General features: G+C 40.8%; 1 protein-coding gene across 2 annotated transcripts in view; it reads left to right on the top strand.

Moving 5' to 3' along the window:
• Positions 1 to 5016: 5016 nt before the first annotated feature.
• appbp2 (amyloid beta precursor protein (cytoplasmic tail) binding protein 2) overlaps positions 5017 to 16906 on the top strand; it is a 92029-nt gene continuing 80139 nt past the window's right edge. Inside the window, exon 1 of one of the 2 annotated variants that reach the window (XM_077566486.1) lies at positions 5017 to 5332. In XM_077566486.1, the coding sequence (XP_077422612.1) occupies positions 5195 to 5332 (138 nt within the window). In that variant the 5' untranslated portion in view covers positions 5017 to 5194. The remainder of the gene's footprint in view (positions 5333 to 16906) is intronic. The other variant, XM_077566487.1, reaches the window with a different exon arrangement.

Below are 16906 nucleotides of genomic sequence, written 5' to 3'. Positions count from 1 at the left end.
GTTGCTGCCAACAGGATCGAGCAGATTCACCTCCAATGGGCACTAAGGGTTAATATTCGGATTCACTGTATGCCAGGGGGTTAATTCTATAGGTGCTGTCCCCCCCTGGCTGGGGGGGTAGTGGGGGGAGCGGGGGCTGTGGATCAGTGGGGTTCCTGGCGGGCCTGCAGTGCCCCGTCCTGCTGTGTTGGGTTGGGGCGCGTTGGGGGCGCTCCTGCTCCTTGGTTTGCTCTCCGGCCGGTGGCCCCTGCGGGGACCGGTGGTCGTCCTTTGGCGCTGCCGCGGCCTCGGGGGCCCAGAGGTGTTGCGCTTGCTCTGTCCTGGCGGGGGTCGACGGCTCCCCTCTTTGGTGGAGATTTTCATGCATGCCAGATCCACCACACCAGCATTTATCGAAACTCAGACACAATCTTCCTCGGGTCATTGAATCGGTGGAGGCTGGTGTCTGTGGATCTCACTCTGCTTCGTAGTATTAGGAGGCTCTTTAACCTTATTAGCATATCACAGCGGAATGATAAAAAGGCAGTTATTATATCGTTGGATGCAGAAAAAGCCTTTGACAATGTTAACTGGTCATTCTTTGCTGTTTTAAATACATTTGGCTTTGGAAAGTCATTTATTCACTGGGTGTCAGTATTATATGATTCTCTTAAAGCTACAGTTACTACTAATGGGATTATATCTCAGAGTTTTACTTTAAAGAGAGGCACAAGACAGGGCATTAGCTATACGCCAAGGATTTCACTCCGGGGTAACAGAACACCTGTGATTGGCTGGCAACCAGTTCAGGGTGTACCCTGCCTACTGCCGAAGCTAGCTGGGATAGGCTCCAGGACCCCCCCGCGACCCTTGTGAGGACAAGCTGTTATGAAAATGGATGGATGGAAGGGTAACAGAACACAAAATTAATCTACATGCCGATGATATTTTACTTTATTCAGAAAAACCTGCTATCTCGTTAGGGGAAGTATTTAACTTAATAACTAAATTCTTAATTCTAAATTCTCACATTTATCAGATTATTCTTTTATTATAACACAATTACCTATTACAGAAAATTCATGGAACCCTGCAAGCCAGGACCCACACTTCTCATTTCCTTTTGGTAATTTAAAATACTTGCTTGCTCTGTCCTGGCTGGGGTCGACGTCTTTAGTGGTGGTTTTCATGCCTGCCAGATCCACCACACCAGCATCTACCGAAATTCAAACACAATCAGCTTCTTTTGGTTGGTAACCCGATGGGTAGTAGGTGATGTCTGGTCGGTGGTGGTTTTCACTTTTCTTTATCTTCTTTGATCTTTTCTCGGGTCTCCTGACAACTTCACGACTCTAGCTGGATTCTGAAATATTTGGTTTAGGTGAACGGTATGGGATGTTTTAATAGGTTTTAGGTGAATTAATGAGTACACACTCACACGCACGCACATATGCACACACACACACGCACATACAAAAAAAAGAAAAAGAGAAAAAATGTTTAATTATTATTATTTTTTTTAAAGAGCCATGATGATGACATGTTAAATCGGAGCGATTACCGAATAAACAATACTGAGCTCTTTCAGGGGGAAAAAAAAGGAATATGCATTTTGGTTCGAATAAATAATACTGAGCTCTTTCAGGGGGAAAAAAAAAGGAATATGCATTTTGGTTCGAATAAACAATACTGAGCTCTTTCAGGTAAAAAAAAAGAAGGAATATGCATTTTGGTTTGAATTGTGAAAAATGACACCCCAGGAAGCTATGAGCTTATTAAATGGGGGTGAAAGCCACCACCCTGAGCAATAATTCATTTACATGACAAAGTGCAGTATATTAACACACAAAAAATGTACGCCATAATTACAAAGTGGTCATTCTATAGATATATGTCATAAAATAAGCACAGATAAGCACAGGCGCCCCACAGGGCTGCGTCAGCTCCCCGGTCATCTTCACGCTGTACACAAATGATTGTGTAACATCACACCCAGAGAACATTATCATTAAGTTCTCTGATGACACAGCTATCGTCAGTTTGCTGCAGGCCGGCGGTAGCCCACTGGACTATTTCTCAGAAATAGAGAAATTTGTCCAGTGGTGTGACCAGAATCATCTTGTGCTCAATGTGGGGAAGACAGAGGAGGTGATGTTTGATCCAAAAACTGTTGGTGACCACAGGCCAGTCGTCATTAAAAGCAACCACATCAGCCAGGTGGGTTCATACAGGTATCTGGGGGTCCACATCGACAACCCACTCAGCTGAAGGGTACATGTTGGAAGTCTCTGCTCCAAACTCCAACAGCGTCTTTACTTCCTACGCAGACTTAGGGTCTATGGAGTGGAGCAGAGGATCATGCTGTTGTCCTACCGGGCTGCATTGGAAAGTATCATCAGATACGGCATTGCGGCCTGGTACGGCAACCTGACTGTGCAGTCAAGGTCACAGATTGACGGTCTGGTGCGGACTGCCATGAAGATCATGGGGGTCAGGAATAATCCTTCCCTACAGATGCTTTATGAGCGGTCCGTCACCGGACTGGCACAGAAAATTGTTAATGACCCGACTCACATTCTGCATCATGAGTTCCAGCTACTGCCTTCCGGCAGGAGATTCAGGGCCCCCAGAACCAGGCTGAACCGCTACAAGAACTCATTCCTGCCGACATCCATCAAATTGCTTAATAACCGACATTAACTAAGTGGTGCAATATATATATATAGGAGTGTGTGTGTATTATTTATTTTAATTATCTCTCTCTATTCTGTTGTTTTTCTTACTGTAAACTACTGCTGCACTTCTTATTTAATTTTGATTTTATCTCTTTCTATTCTGTTGTTTTTTCCTTCCTGTAAACTGCAGCTGGACGGAGTCCAGGAAAAAGTTCCCCACGGGGAAAATAAAAGTATATCGTATCGTATCGTATCGTATTTGATATTGTGTCACAAACTTTATATTTAACAAAATAGGTGGGCTAAAAATATTACTTCTGTGTGATTTTACAATAAACAAATTACCACTTAAACTACCAGAGTTCCATAAACAGGTACTCTTGTATGTACACAATTACTCACCACACTCAAATATAATATTGAACAACACGTATATACTATGTAGAAACAAGTCACTGTTTTATAAAGATTGGATTAATAAGAATATATGGTCTATTGTACATTTGATGAACGCAGATATGCTAAGTTATGAGCAATTTTGTGGCAAATATAGTTTTTATCCTCCTAGATTTGAATTTGAACAAGTGGTGAAAGCACTGCCTAAGGACTTTGTTTTTATTACAAAAAATATAGTTGAACATCAATGTGTCAACCTACAAATGGGTACCATTACTATTCAAAGGATTTCTCTCACTGACAAAAAATGTACAAACAAATTCATTTGACAGTGTCCTACTGAAACTCTTTTCCAGGTACAATCAACTACAATAACAAAGGAAATAAATACGGCAAAACAGCTATTTCAAAGCTAAGGTCAATTTATTTAAAACTTCCTATTCCACCAAAACTGAAAGAGACACACTTTAAAATTTTGGATTCTGTTTCTCCTGCTAAAGAATAGCTCAAAAAACGATTTATAGACGATAATGCATGTGCTTTCTGTGAGAATGGTGTAGAGACAATAGACCACATATTTTTTGAATGTACTAAAACTCAAGTATTTTGGAACCGTGTGCAAGACTGGACTCTTAGACATTTTGCATTTCGACCTATATCAAGTGTTATACATTATTAACATTTTTAATTCTTTATTTCATATATTAACCATGTTGAAATACTTTATAGATGTGAAGTAGGTGGGATAGTGTTGAGCTCAGTATAATTTGACCTTAACCTAAGCTGGTACACCTTGTTTGGTCTAAAATTCCCTCTCAGTGTTTACGCACACACATTCTCTTCGTGGGAGCGTACTCTGCTTCGGGGGAGCGCACACACCCACACACATACCACTGACTCTGTTCGCATCATCACTCACGGCCACTCTAGATTTTGTTTTGGGAAAAAGTACCCTGAGAGTATATTTTGTCTAAAAATGAAAACAGGTGCAGTCTGTGTACGAAAATAATATTATGTAACATATTGTGTGAGAACCAATCTGTTCTACTCATTCTTAGTAGGAGGAGAGAGGCGTTATAAGAAGCCCTCTTCCCCGAGGGAGGGGGCACATGCGCACTCTGAAAATTCCACCTCATACGTGATGTTCAGTGTTGTTGCCGGTCCCGGAGAATTCTCTGTTTAATAAACAATCCTTGCAAGGTGTTTTTTCTTACAAGAAATCTGTCTTCAAATGTTTTGGAACACGCAAAAGAGGACAAATAATTAGCCTCTTTCACAAGAGACATTGGAACATTTTGAACTTTCCTTGAACACAAGAACAAAGAACTGTGTTATAATTTAATTTTGTGTTTAGCCAAATTTTTTATTCAGAAACAAAGATTTCTTAAATCACGCCCCATTCATCTTTAATGTTTTTCTAATAGAATTTGAAGTATATATGAAATCCCTTAGATGTATCAAGTCGATATGAGCGATATGAACACATTTATGTCTTACTGTCAACGCTTGGATAACTTTTTGCAAGTGAATTTGTATTTGTTTTGTTGAGTTTTGCATTCAATGTTTTGTATTGGAAGTGTGAAATGAATAAAAATGATTAAAAATAAAAAAGAAGAAAAAGATACCTCTCGTTTATACAGTAGTCTGCTCGCAAGATGGGAGGGCTAAGATGGCCGCCCTGTGGCTTCAGCGACTTGCACGGGCGTGTATGGACTATCAGCTATCCAGTAATATTTACCTATCAGTGGTGTGAATAGATGAATGAGAGGTATCAACTTTGTACAATTTGTAGAAAAGGCGCTTTATGAAGTTCTATCCATGAACTTGCATGGCTTTATTGCGCAGATATAACACATTCAATATGGCAGTTGCGCTGACGTATTCTAGCAACGGGCCAACACGCTCAAGGCTTAATCTATTAAATGTAGATTTCTATGGTTTTATTTTATTGCGTGGGTGTTGTGTGGATGCTTTTTCATGAATAAGAAATATGAGGCAATACCTGTGTTTTTCAGATCGTAACACAATCAGGAATTTATATTTAGGAAACTAATTTGTACCCCTCTTCAAAGTCAAAGAAACATCTAATATCAGGAGATTTATAGGTACAACTGTAACGGTTGTTTTTGGAGAAGGAAAACAACATGGCTGCGGTGGATCTCGAGTGGATCCCAGAATCACTATATAACACCGCTATATCGGTTGTGGTAGACAATTACATTAGCTCAAGGAAGGACATACGCTCGCTCCCAGAAAACATACAGTTCGACGTCTACTATAAGGTAAGAATGTCCTGTCCGGGGTGCAGGATAATTTCTATCCATCCATCCATTTTCTTAACCGCTTATTCCTTACAAGGGGTGATTTAGTTTATATTCAATTTCCCAGTTACGTTAAACCGCTATATATACGGTAACGCTTATGACTTTTAATAATTTTTCCCTCATCAGTTAGTAATACAGTATATTCGACTGACCACAGTAAACGGTCTATGTCAGCTCAGACGCGTGTGAATGTTCTCATTCATCTAGGTCTTTGAATTCTCAGGGCATTAAATTGGACATAGTGAGAGCTGTATCTAATCACGTATCACTGAGTCTATCCATTCGTCCATTTAGTTATTTTATCCATCCATCCATCCATCCATCCATGTATGTCATTGGGCAGTAGGTCGGGTACACCCTGAACTGGTTGACAGAAGGGCACACACAGAGTGTTCAATTAACCTACCATCCATGTTTTTCGGTATGTGGGAAGAAACCGGAGTACGCGGAGAAATTAAAATTACAAATATGTGCGTGTGTGTAGATTTTATATGCCGATATTTTTTTCTGTACAATATGCCACAAAAGTGAGTACACCCCTCACATTTGTGCAGATATTTAATTATATGGGACAAGACTGAAGACGTAACACTTTGACACAATGAAAAATAGTAAAAATAGCTTATATAAAAGTGTAACTTTCCCTTAAAATAACCCAAAATACAGCCTTTAAAAGCTAAACTCCTGGCAATAAAAGTGAGTACACCTTAAAGGTCCCATAGTATGAAAATGCACTTTAGTGGGGTTTTCTATCAATAATATGCATCCCCGGCCTGTCTACAATCCAACCAGGTATGAAAAAGTCAGTTCGCAACTTCTTTAGCTTTCTCCTCCTTTCTAAAATGTGTGCTTCAAACAGGCAGATTAAACTTCCGTGACTTATTGACGTAAAAAAGACACGGAAGTGCACTCGACCCAGCCCCCTCGGGTTAGTGACACCGCCTCTGGTAAATGTGTGTCACGCCCACTGAAATTAGAGAAGCTGGCTGTTCCTTTCTTTTTCTCTTTTTCTGCTTCGTGGAGAGGGGAAACAATGATCAGGAAAAACTGATTGATTCTTTTGTCCTAATTCTTTGAGAAGACGGTGAATTAATTTTATTTTTGATGGACGTGTACCGACATTGTTCAAAGGACTATTTTGTTAATGAAAGCCTATTCAGAGCTGAATTTGCAACACATTTAAACATAATGGATCGGTCCCAACAGTGTGACACGACTGCAAACAGGAAAAATGTAACTTTAACATTTTTGATTTAGCCTTCCTTCCTATCCTTTCTAATAAGAGATGCGCACCTTCTACCATATTACTGGTGTATTTTTAGTACCCTAAGTGGGAGTGACATTTGTTGTGTGGAGGTTTTTTGGTTACAAGAGGTCAGATATGATCAATCAGACGGTGGTTGGATAATATGAAGCGGTTGCGTATAGTTTTGTCAAGATACAATCCGCGGTGGTCAATTTGCAGTGACTGGCAACTCGCCACCTAGTTGATATCTTATGGTAAAACGTTATGCCACGTTTCCATATATTTAAATAGTTCTCAAATGTGTAAAATACATGTCTGTATTTTTCTTTTCTTCTGCTCCCATGGCCAGTCGTTTCCATTCACAACATTAGCACATGGGGCTACCATGACCGAAATCACTGCCCCTTCGAGAGAGAAGGGTATGGCCTAGGCGTGGCCTGGTGCAGCTATTTACATAAAAGTGTCACGCCCCTAAAACCGGCTGTTTTGAACAGAGCTTTTTTTGGCTGATTTAGGGACAGCAAAAGTATTAGATCCAAAGTCAATTTTGACAAATGCATGTCACAGACATGTCTTTTGCACATTTGAGAACTATTTTAGTATGTTTAAAAGTTGAATAATATGAGACCTTTAAAGTGAAAGTGCCCAGTGTGTCAAGCTTTTGGATATTCAAGACCTTATGCTCAGCTACCTTCCATTTGAGGATGCCCCACTCACTCACTAACCTCTTGCTCATAAAGTGTAGACTGCAGGGGTGGCCAAGTTTAGTCCTCGAGAGCCACTATCTGTCTCTCTCCTTTAGCGCAGCTGGTTCTAATGATCAGCTCATCAGCAAACTTTGCAGAAGCCTGATAATGATCCTGATCATGAATCAGTTGTGTTAGTGGAGAGAAACATGGAAAACAGCCTGTATAGTGGCTCTCGAGGACCGAACTTGGCCACCCCTGGTGTAGATACACCACAGACACAGCTCACTCTCCAGGCTATTCCTTGCCAACGGCGATCGAAGGCTTTTATCTGCCGTAATTGGGCAATACAGTTTCATGCTATGCTAACGGCCAAAGTGAACGCAAGCTAATAGCACTGTCAAGGTACTATCTGTGACCCACAGATCTGTATATATGACTGGAAAGCCGATAGGCCAAGACTTTTAAAGTCGCGAGGCCGCCATATTACCATGACACTGCCACCATGCTTGACTGTATGGTGACTTGGTGCAACGGATTACAAAAGTCACAGTTCGAATCGTTTTTCAGATCAGAAAAATAGTACGTACTTCATAGTACTTTGTCTTCATTCATATTGTAAAACTCTTTTTCCCATAAAAAAAAAATAAAAATCTTTTCAAAATGTCTAACATAGCCGCTTAGGATTTAGTAACACAACCTTAAGTGCAATATGAGGAAGAAACATTCTTATTTTATACATGGTCCATGTTTAATGGTTTAATGTTGTGTACCTAAAATCAAAACGGCTATGTTTGACATTTTGAGTTTAATGTTTTTCTTTTTTAATGGTGTTTTATAAAATAAATGAAGACAGAGTTCTATTTACCTTTTTTATTTTTTTTTTTTATTTTTTTAAAAATAATGAAAAGACCTCAAGGTGCAATTTAAAGCACATTCCCTTCCTTTAACTCTTTTACTGCCAAAGACGTTAAATGACGTTCTGCAAAAACCTACGGAGGAGCGCCAAAGACGTTAAAAGACGTCCTCCCATTTTTTTTTTTTTTTTGAAACGGGTGCTGGGAAGGCTTGCGGAGCTCTCCTGAAAGTTTTAAGCAGGTCTCGTGAGCCTAATGACTATTTTTGGCCCCTAGAGGGCAGCGATGACTCTCTTTTGACAAGATCGGGTGGGCGTCAGTAGAGGCGGAGCTAGAGCGTTGAGCAGGAGATCAGAATGGAAAACAAAGGAAAAATGGCGGCCGGTTGCGAGGAGCTAACGCCAGAGCCGTTTTTTTCAAAGACCAAAAGCATCGCTAAAAGAGCACATTGTTGATGACGATGATCATCATCGATGATGAAGATGATGGTGACTCCGTGGTTGGAAAGCATTGACGCGGCAGTAGAAGACGTTAGATGGAGCTAGATGGAGGAGGGAACGGGCAATGGCGAGCGTTTGCAAGCAGCTCTACACTTACAAGACAAAAGGCATCGACCAACGCTAAAAGAGTACATTGATGACGATGATGATGAAGGTGAATCCGAGCTTGACGGCGAAATTGGAACCGCTGACGCGGCGGCTATGACGGTGTCGTAACGCGGAGCGCAACCGAGCACGCACAGGCGGACGTTCGATCGGATGACGGAGAGTGCCCCGAGTCCAATGCATATTCATCGGAGGAAGTGTGTACAGTCTGCTACTTGCTTTTTATTCCCCGGAAAAAAAGGCCGTCAAGAAAGTGTAACGTTTGCACGCAAAACGGACCAATGCGAAAGTGAAAGTAAACTGTGTGCGAGTCCTGGCGTCTCCTTGTACGCAGGAGAGCGTTACAAAAAGAAAAACCATATTTGAAACATCCACATAATTGTAAGTAAGTAGTACCACAGTTGCACACATTTGTAAATAGTTTGCGAAATTGTTTTGTCAAATTGTTACACTGTTGAATGGAAATAAACGCATTTTGCAATCAAAAAACACTTTTTCATTGTTGGTGAAAGCGTTTTACAGAAGTAAAGCACTATTTAGGTGTTTGTGGCATCATTCATGGACCAAAAGAAGTGTACAATTCACTAGAGTGCATGAAATAACATCGTTTCACAAAAAGCTCTTTTTCTCCGTTTTTTGTTTCAAAACAGAGAATTTCGGTGAAAGTAACCATTTTCTATTGTTGATTACTGAAGAACGGCATAAGGTAGAAACAAACTTTTTTTTTCTGATGAAAGATGATAGTCCAATCTTTCATTTGGTCGGTTTTCTTATCACTATTTTACTAGTAGAAGGTATTTTGTCTCACGTGTCGGCCTCAAGACTGAACTTGTAAGGACTTTGACTGTGCAAGTTTCACACAATTGCTCACTAGCTGGCATGTACACACAACTAGTTAACCAGTGAAAATAATTACATTTCACTAGTTGACATGTTTGCCAATTACAACACTTTGCAAGTTCACTAGTTGCGTGCACGTCAACTAGTAAGCATTTTTGTCAAACTAGTTTGATGTAAATGACGCCTATTATACTAGAAACATCAACTAGTGCAACAAAATTCACTACATATTAAATTAGATGTTAGATATTTGTTATACTAGTTGTGCACAGTTGCTTACCAGTGCTACTTGTTAACATGTAAGCTCAATGTAAGCTTACTTGTTACCATGTTTCTTTACTGTATTTGTTAAGAATACCTATCATGTATAATTTTTTTAATTGATATATATTAGCAACACACTTTAGATCGTTATCTAAACCATTCCATAAATTAACACGTCTTCAAGTGATACAATGGCTCTTCATGTTCGTACGAACACACTGTACCTTAAAATTAAATGCTCCCCTTAGCATAGATTTACCCTCTCTGTAAGTCAACAGCTGTTGTATTTTACTTGGAAGTTGATTGCTATTTCCTTTATATAATATTAATAGAGATTTAAGATTTATTTATTAGATCTTCAAGCTTTAATAGTTTAGATTCTAGGAACAGTGTGTTTGTATTGGCCCTGAAACCGACATTGTGTGTAATCCTAATAGTTTTCTTCTGTAGTCTAAATAGCATTTCCAAGTTGTTTTTATAAGTATTTCCTTAAACCTCAATGCAATAGTTTAAAAATGGAAGAATAAGTGAGCAATTAATTATGTGGAGAGATTTCTCTTCAAGTAGGTACCTGCATATACTCATTATAACAATATATTTTTTAAATGGATTCTAAATTAATTGTGCTTCATTCAAATGACTTGTTGAAACAAAATAAAAACAGCAATATAATAGTAAAGCAGGGTTTTTTTCTATGTAGAAAATGCGGAGGCGGCCACTACCACCTAATTTGCTTGCTGCATCCAGCCTGAGCGACTGATACCGCTCAACACAGCCACAGCGCTCCACCTGTGTTGATTGAGCAACGTATTTTAACTGCAGTTTCAGCGTTGCGCCATTATATGGAGGCGCTAAATCAACAGCAGTGCACAGGAAAGACCTAAAGTAACAAGCAAAGAAGAAACAGTTTTTTTTTTATTATTTAAACTATTGTACCGAAAAAAGAAACAGATCACAGAGCAACTGTTGCACATGCCCACTTCCTGGTTGCAAAGAAGAGGACCGGTGGCTCCAGCCATCGACAACGATAAAAACACAGTAACAACACTATAGCTGCGGGCAGCTATAAAGGGCCCTCGCAGCCCGGGCCGCTTTGGAGTACATGCAGGTTGGGGTACTGGCACGTTGGGGTACTGGCACGTTGGGGTACTGGCACATTGGAAGCAGAATTTTGTTGAAAATGGCATAATAAACCTTTACATATGGAATTTTTTTTGCCAGGTGTAATGAGTATGTAAAGCTTATTGGTCAATGATAAGACCCTCAAAAATCAGCGTCCTATTTTATTTTTGGGCAATGAGTTTCCCCCATTGGCATTGTGTGTATATATATATATATATATATATATATATATATATATATATATATACCATAGTCAGTTTTACTCATAGCACAATATTGCTTTTCTTGTCCATAGAGGGCATAAAAATAAATTAGTAAATAAATAAAAGTACATATGTATGGTTTGTTCTGATGTCACTGAACATTTTGAGTGGTAGAAAGTAAAAAAAAACAACAACAGAAATGACTTAGTTATCACACTCACAAAATACCTCGTGTGTCATAATTTGTTGTTGTCTACCCAAGGGCTAGGTGGCGCTTATATTTATAACTGACTATTGTGATAGAGATACCTTCAGGTCGTGATTATAAACATACAAGGGAAGTTTGGGATTTTTTGGAGCATGTACCGGGGAGTTATTGCGTATTTTGTCTTTCATAGCGAAGGAAATATGAAGCACAAAATATGATGCCCCGCCCCTGTCATATAGTATTTAGAAAACTCAAGATTTTTTCCCCCTGTTGATGGCCCAGGTCTTGACATGGTCCAGGCCAAGATTAAACTCAATTGGATCAAACGTGTAGGAGAAATGAGCAAGAGTATGCCCCCTGTAAATGTTCAAAAATTGGCAAAAATTGTACATTAAAAAATTCGTAGTTCACTTCCTGTTCATTTAAGCATATGGGTCCAATAAACTTTTTTGTAGGTCTTTGGCTGCCTCAAATACCAAAATGTTTTCGTAAATCTTGCTTAACCCCTGGGCGTTATTTGTCCATTTGCTGGCTTTTTTATGCTTTTCTGTTTTTCAAAGAAAAAGCATTTGAAAAAAATACACTAGGGACCTGATATTTTACCAGGATTGTTTAAACATGTAGAAGTTCAAATTGGCGCCATGCTGTAATTTATAATTATTACCAAACAGGAGGGAGAGATTCACACAAAGTTGTTGTAATAATGCCAGATTTTGGCTCATTGACTCCCATTATAAATCACAGTTTTTGATATGCTGTAAACCTGATGTGTTATAATGCATTTTCCGTGATTACTGATGCAATCGCTTCTTTGACAAGTCATAAACATGAAAATAGACCACAAAAATCCACTAGGTGGCGCCAAAAGCTAATAAATGAATACAAAATGCATGCATAAAAAAATTCTATTGTTATGACTTATGGACTTGTTTGAGCCTCTAACTATGTCATATGAAATATTCAAATTATTATTTTATTTTATATATATATACAGCATAGTTAGTCTTGCTATTAGCATAATACTGCTATTGTTGTCCATAGGGGGCATTAAAAAAATAAATAAAAATAAAAACTATATATGTGTAGATAGGTCTGATGCCACTGAACATTTTGAGTGGTTGAAAGTGAAAAAAATATTCATAAATGACTAAGTTATCTCACTTCAAAGGAAATGCCAGATTTTGGCAAAATTACAAGAACTTTGTGCTATTCGGAAAACTGCCATTGTGTGAAAACTGGGCATGCAGAAAAAATTCTATTGTTATGACTTATGGACTTATTCAAGCCTCTAAATATGTCATATGAAATATTCAAATTACTCTTTTATTTTATATATATACAGACGCTCCCCAACTTACGAACGAGTTACGTTCCGAGCGATCGTTCGTAAGGTGAATTTGTTCGTAAGTTGCTTCAGTGCTATATTTTGTATTATAATTTATGTTTAAAGAGAATACGTACAGTACTGTACTACGTATGTTAGAGAGAGAGAGCGAGAGACACACACAGTATGTACATGTACGTAATAAGATAAATAAAATGAAGTTTAACTTACTTTTGGAAGATGTACTCGATGCTTAAGGATTTGATGGAGGAGGAGGATGAGGAAGAGGAGGATTTTATATCATGAGAGGTTCTTCGTCGTCGCTGGAATGGGCTTCAAAAGTTACTTCCTCCTCCGTAACTTCAATGTAGGAAGAAGTTGAGGGTCGCGGAGAAGAAGATGAGGGTTGATGAGTATCTTCCTTGGAGGATTTACTAGAAACTGGCCGAAAGAAGCGATCTAACATACGATTGCACAGTTTTCTTCTTTTTTCATCATAAATGATGCGGTAGCACTGTATGGCATCATTCAATTGATTTGCAACCTTTTTGCAACATTCAATATTTGGGTATTGCTGCTCGAAGAGTGCGATGGCTTTATCTATGAGCGACAGGCATTTCTTCTTCTTCCCCCTCCTCGACACGTTGCTGAGCCTCCAATGCTGGGTGAGCTCTCACAGCGCCAAGCTTCGGTATTAGCGGCGGAAAGAAGCACTACAGTACTCGGAAAAAGGTGCGCAATAAAAAATCGAACTTACAGCATCTCTTTCCGAACATTTTTTGACATGCGCGCATGCGCGCAGACATGTTCGTATGTACCGTTGTTCGTAACACAAATTTTCGTAAGTAGGGGAGCGTCTGTATATACAGCATAGTTAGTCTTGCTATTAGCATAATACCGCTATTATTGTCCACAGGGGGCATTAAAAATTATAAATAAAATAAAAACTATATACTGTATGTATAGATAGGTCTGATGCCACTGAACATTTTGAGTGGTTGAAAGTGAAAAAAATATTCATAAATGACTAAGTTATCTCACTTCAAAGGAAATGCCTGATTTTGGCAAAATTACAAGAGTTTTGTGCTATTCAGAAAAATGCCATTGTGAAAAACTGGGCATGCATAAAAAAATTATATTGTTATGACTTATGACCTTGTTTGAGCCTCTAACTATGTCATATGAAATATTCAAATTAGTCTTTTATTTTATATATATATATATATATACAGCATAGTTAGTTTTGCTATTAGCATAATACTGCTATTATTGTCCATGGGGGCATTAAAAATTTAAAATAAAATAAAAACTATATATGTATAGATAGGTCTGATGCCAGTGAACATTTTGAGCGGTTGAAAGTGAAAAAAATATTCATAAATGACTAAGTTATCACACTTCAAAGGAAATGCCAGATTTTGGCACAAATTACAAGAACTTAATCAAACTATAATAACGCCCAGGGGTTAAACGTGTAACTGGGGCTGCTTCGTTAACATTTTTTTAGGGGGAGCTAATTTTTGTAAAAATCGCACAATACACGACAAAATATTGCAAGGCCAGATGTGTGTGCCAAGTTTCATGAGTTTCTTTGCATGTTTAGGCTCTCAAATTTGGCGTTGTTTTCTTGGACTCTCATCAAATGTGTGAAATTTTGAGAAGAGAGGATCATCTGGGTAAAGTTAACGCAGCTTTTATTTTCACAGTGAATCATCAGACATTGCGGCACCGTAACGGCCACGCCCTTTGGCGAAATGTTACACTATTCAGTGTTGGGCATGATCAACATCTTAAGACTTTTCTAACAAAATTTCAACTGGATCCCTCAAACGTGCCCGACACAATAGATAAAAATGTAAAGTCTGACATTTTTTGTCACCACTAGGTTCCGCGACATGTATAACCAAATATTATCATATAGATGTTTTTAGGCTGTGGCTATTAAGATGCATGAAAAGTTTGGGATTTTTTGGATCTTGTACAGCGGAGTTATTAAGCATTTTCTCTTTTTTGATGAACTAAATATTAAAGGCAAAATTTGAGCCCCCCCCATCATATAGCATTTTAAAAGGTCAAGATTCCCCCCCTACCCAGTTGTTGTCCCAGGTCTTGATTTGATACATGCCAAGTTAGAAGTAAATCGGATGAAAACTGTTGGCAAATGGGCAAAAAGAATGACCTCAGTGAATGTGCAAAAATGGGCCAAAATTGGACATTCAAAAATTCATAGCTCACTTCCTGTACATTTTAGGATATGGCTTCCACTGACTTTTTTGTCTCGGAGCGCTTCACGTGCCTGCCAATTTTCATAGCACTCGATCAAACATGCCAGGATTGGTGCATATGTTTCCACGCTAGAGGGCGCTATATGTTGTTATGTTGTTATGGCAACTTCATAATATAAAATTTTTCGCCAAGCCCGAGGAGTGGATCCCTCAAACGGGCTCGGCACAATAGATAAAAACGTGATATCGGTATCAGTACCGTACCTCGATATTTTGGCGTCAAAAACGGCTCTGTATCATTTTTTTCTTAGTACCGGTACTTAAAAAAATAAATACGAGACAGCCCGCCAACTCTGTTTTAAAGGCAGGTACACATACATGCATGGCCGCCTGTCTACCGCCTCTTTCAGCGTGTGTGCGAGAGCGCGCAAGAAGATGGCTTCACGCACTGAAGCGCTCGCTGGACGTGCACTCCTCGTTGAGAAGTATGACGCGCTAATTAAGGCTCCACGGGAGCACGCAAACAGAGTGGAAGCCACGTGACAGCATTGGCATTGCTTACTCATGTTTTCAATAAGCACATGAAGAACACACGTGTGGTTTTCAATTTTTAGTTTTAGAAATGTTTTGTAACAAGAGAAAATGTTTTTCGCAGCGAAGCAGAAAAAAAAGCAATCATTCCTGCAGTGGACTCAAGGTGCGTTCAATTAACAGGCACACAGTAGGAAATCACAGTTATGCATAAAAAAAGCTCAGACAATTGACAAAGCAACAGACTCAGGTTGTGACGCATTTTTGAAACTTCCCTTAAAAAAAAGTGGAGTATGAAGTATTTTGTTCCCAGTTTGTAGTATTTGATTATGCATTCGACTAATTGGGACTGGAGTGGAGAAGAACAGAGACACGCACGCACACTCAAGCAACGTTACATTGCGTCATTGGAGTGCAAGTGTATTGCCAGTATTAAAAACGGATACACATACTCACATACTCACCCACATACAAAAGAAAAAGAAAAGTCTCGGCGCTCCGGGGGCCGGGGGAGTGGGCGGGATTGGTGTTGTGCCCGCCCCGCTCCGGTGGGCCTCCGGGCACTTCGGGCGGGCCCCGGTATCCGGGGAGCGAGCCCCCGCCGGGGTCCCCCCCCCCCCCATTAATTTATTTTAATGCACCACATACGCTCATTGACATGCCTGAGGGGCGGGTGGATCGGAGCAGGGGGGGATATCATTTCCCTCTGCTCCGGTTCACCTGCCCCCAATTTTAATGCACCACACACACACACTTATGTATATACACTGGGTGGGGTCACACTCACGGTTTAGGGGTAGAGTTCGCCAGTCGGCGAGCTGGCGAACTTAGTAACAGGGTTAGTTTTTCACTTAGATCGTTGGGGTGACGACCGGGGCCTCTCCCCGCTGGGCCTGGGGTTCGGGGATGCCGCCCGTCCTCCGGTGCCCCCATCTCCCCTTCTGCCCCTGGTGTTCCGTCCCTCCGCGTGGTGGGGTGGGCGCGGGTGCCCTCTCCGCTCCGCTGCCCGGCCCCCTCTTCGGCGCAGATGCCTGGGTGCGGTGTGTCCCCGGGGTCTGGGGTCGGGGGCTGGGGGGCTGTCGGTTGGTGGGGGTGGGGGCGGGGGGGCGGCTTGGTTCGTGGGGGGGGGGGTGGTGGTGGGGGTGCCGGGGTGGGGGGTGCTGGGGTGGGGAGGGTGTCTGGGGATTTGGGGACCTGGGGGCGGTTGGGGCTGGGTTGGGGTGGGTGGCGGGGGCGGGGGGGGGCGGTTGGGGTCATGGGGGGAGCGGGGGTTGTGGGCCGGTGGGGTGCCTGGTGGGCCTGCAGTGCCCCGTCCTGCTGCGTTGGGTTGGGGGCGCGGGCCGCGTTGGGGTGGGGGGCGCTCCTGCTCCGGGGTTTGCTCTCCGGCCGGTGGCCCCTGCGGGGCCCGGGGGTCGTCCTTT

Source organism: Vanacampus margaritifer, chromosome 5 (assembly GCF_051991255.1).
Source record: "Vanacampus margaritifer isolate UIUO_Vmar chromosome 5, RoL_Vmar_1.0, whole genome shotgun sequence".
Classification (NCBI taxonomy): domain Eukaryota; kingdom Metazoa; phylum Chordata; class Actinopteri; order Syngnathiformes; family Syngnathidae; genus Vanacampus; species Vanacampus margaritifer.
Note: the sequence above shows the minus strand (reverse complement) of the source record. Positions and strands in the feature narration are given on the sequence as shown.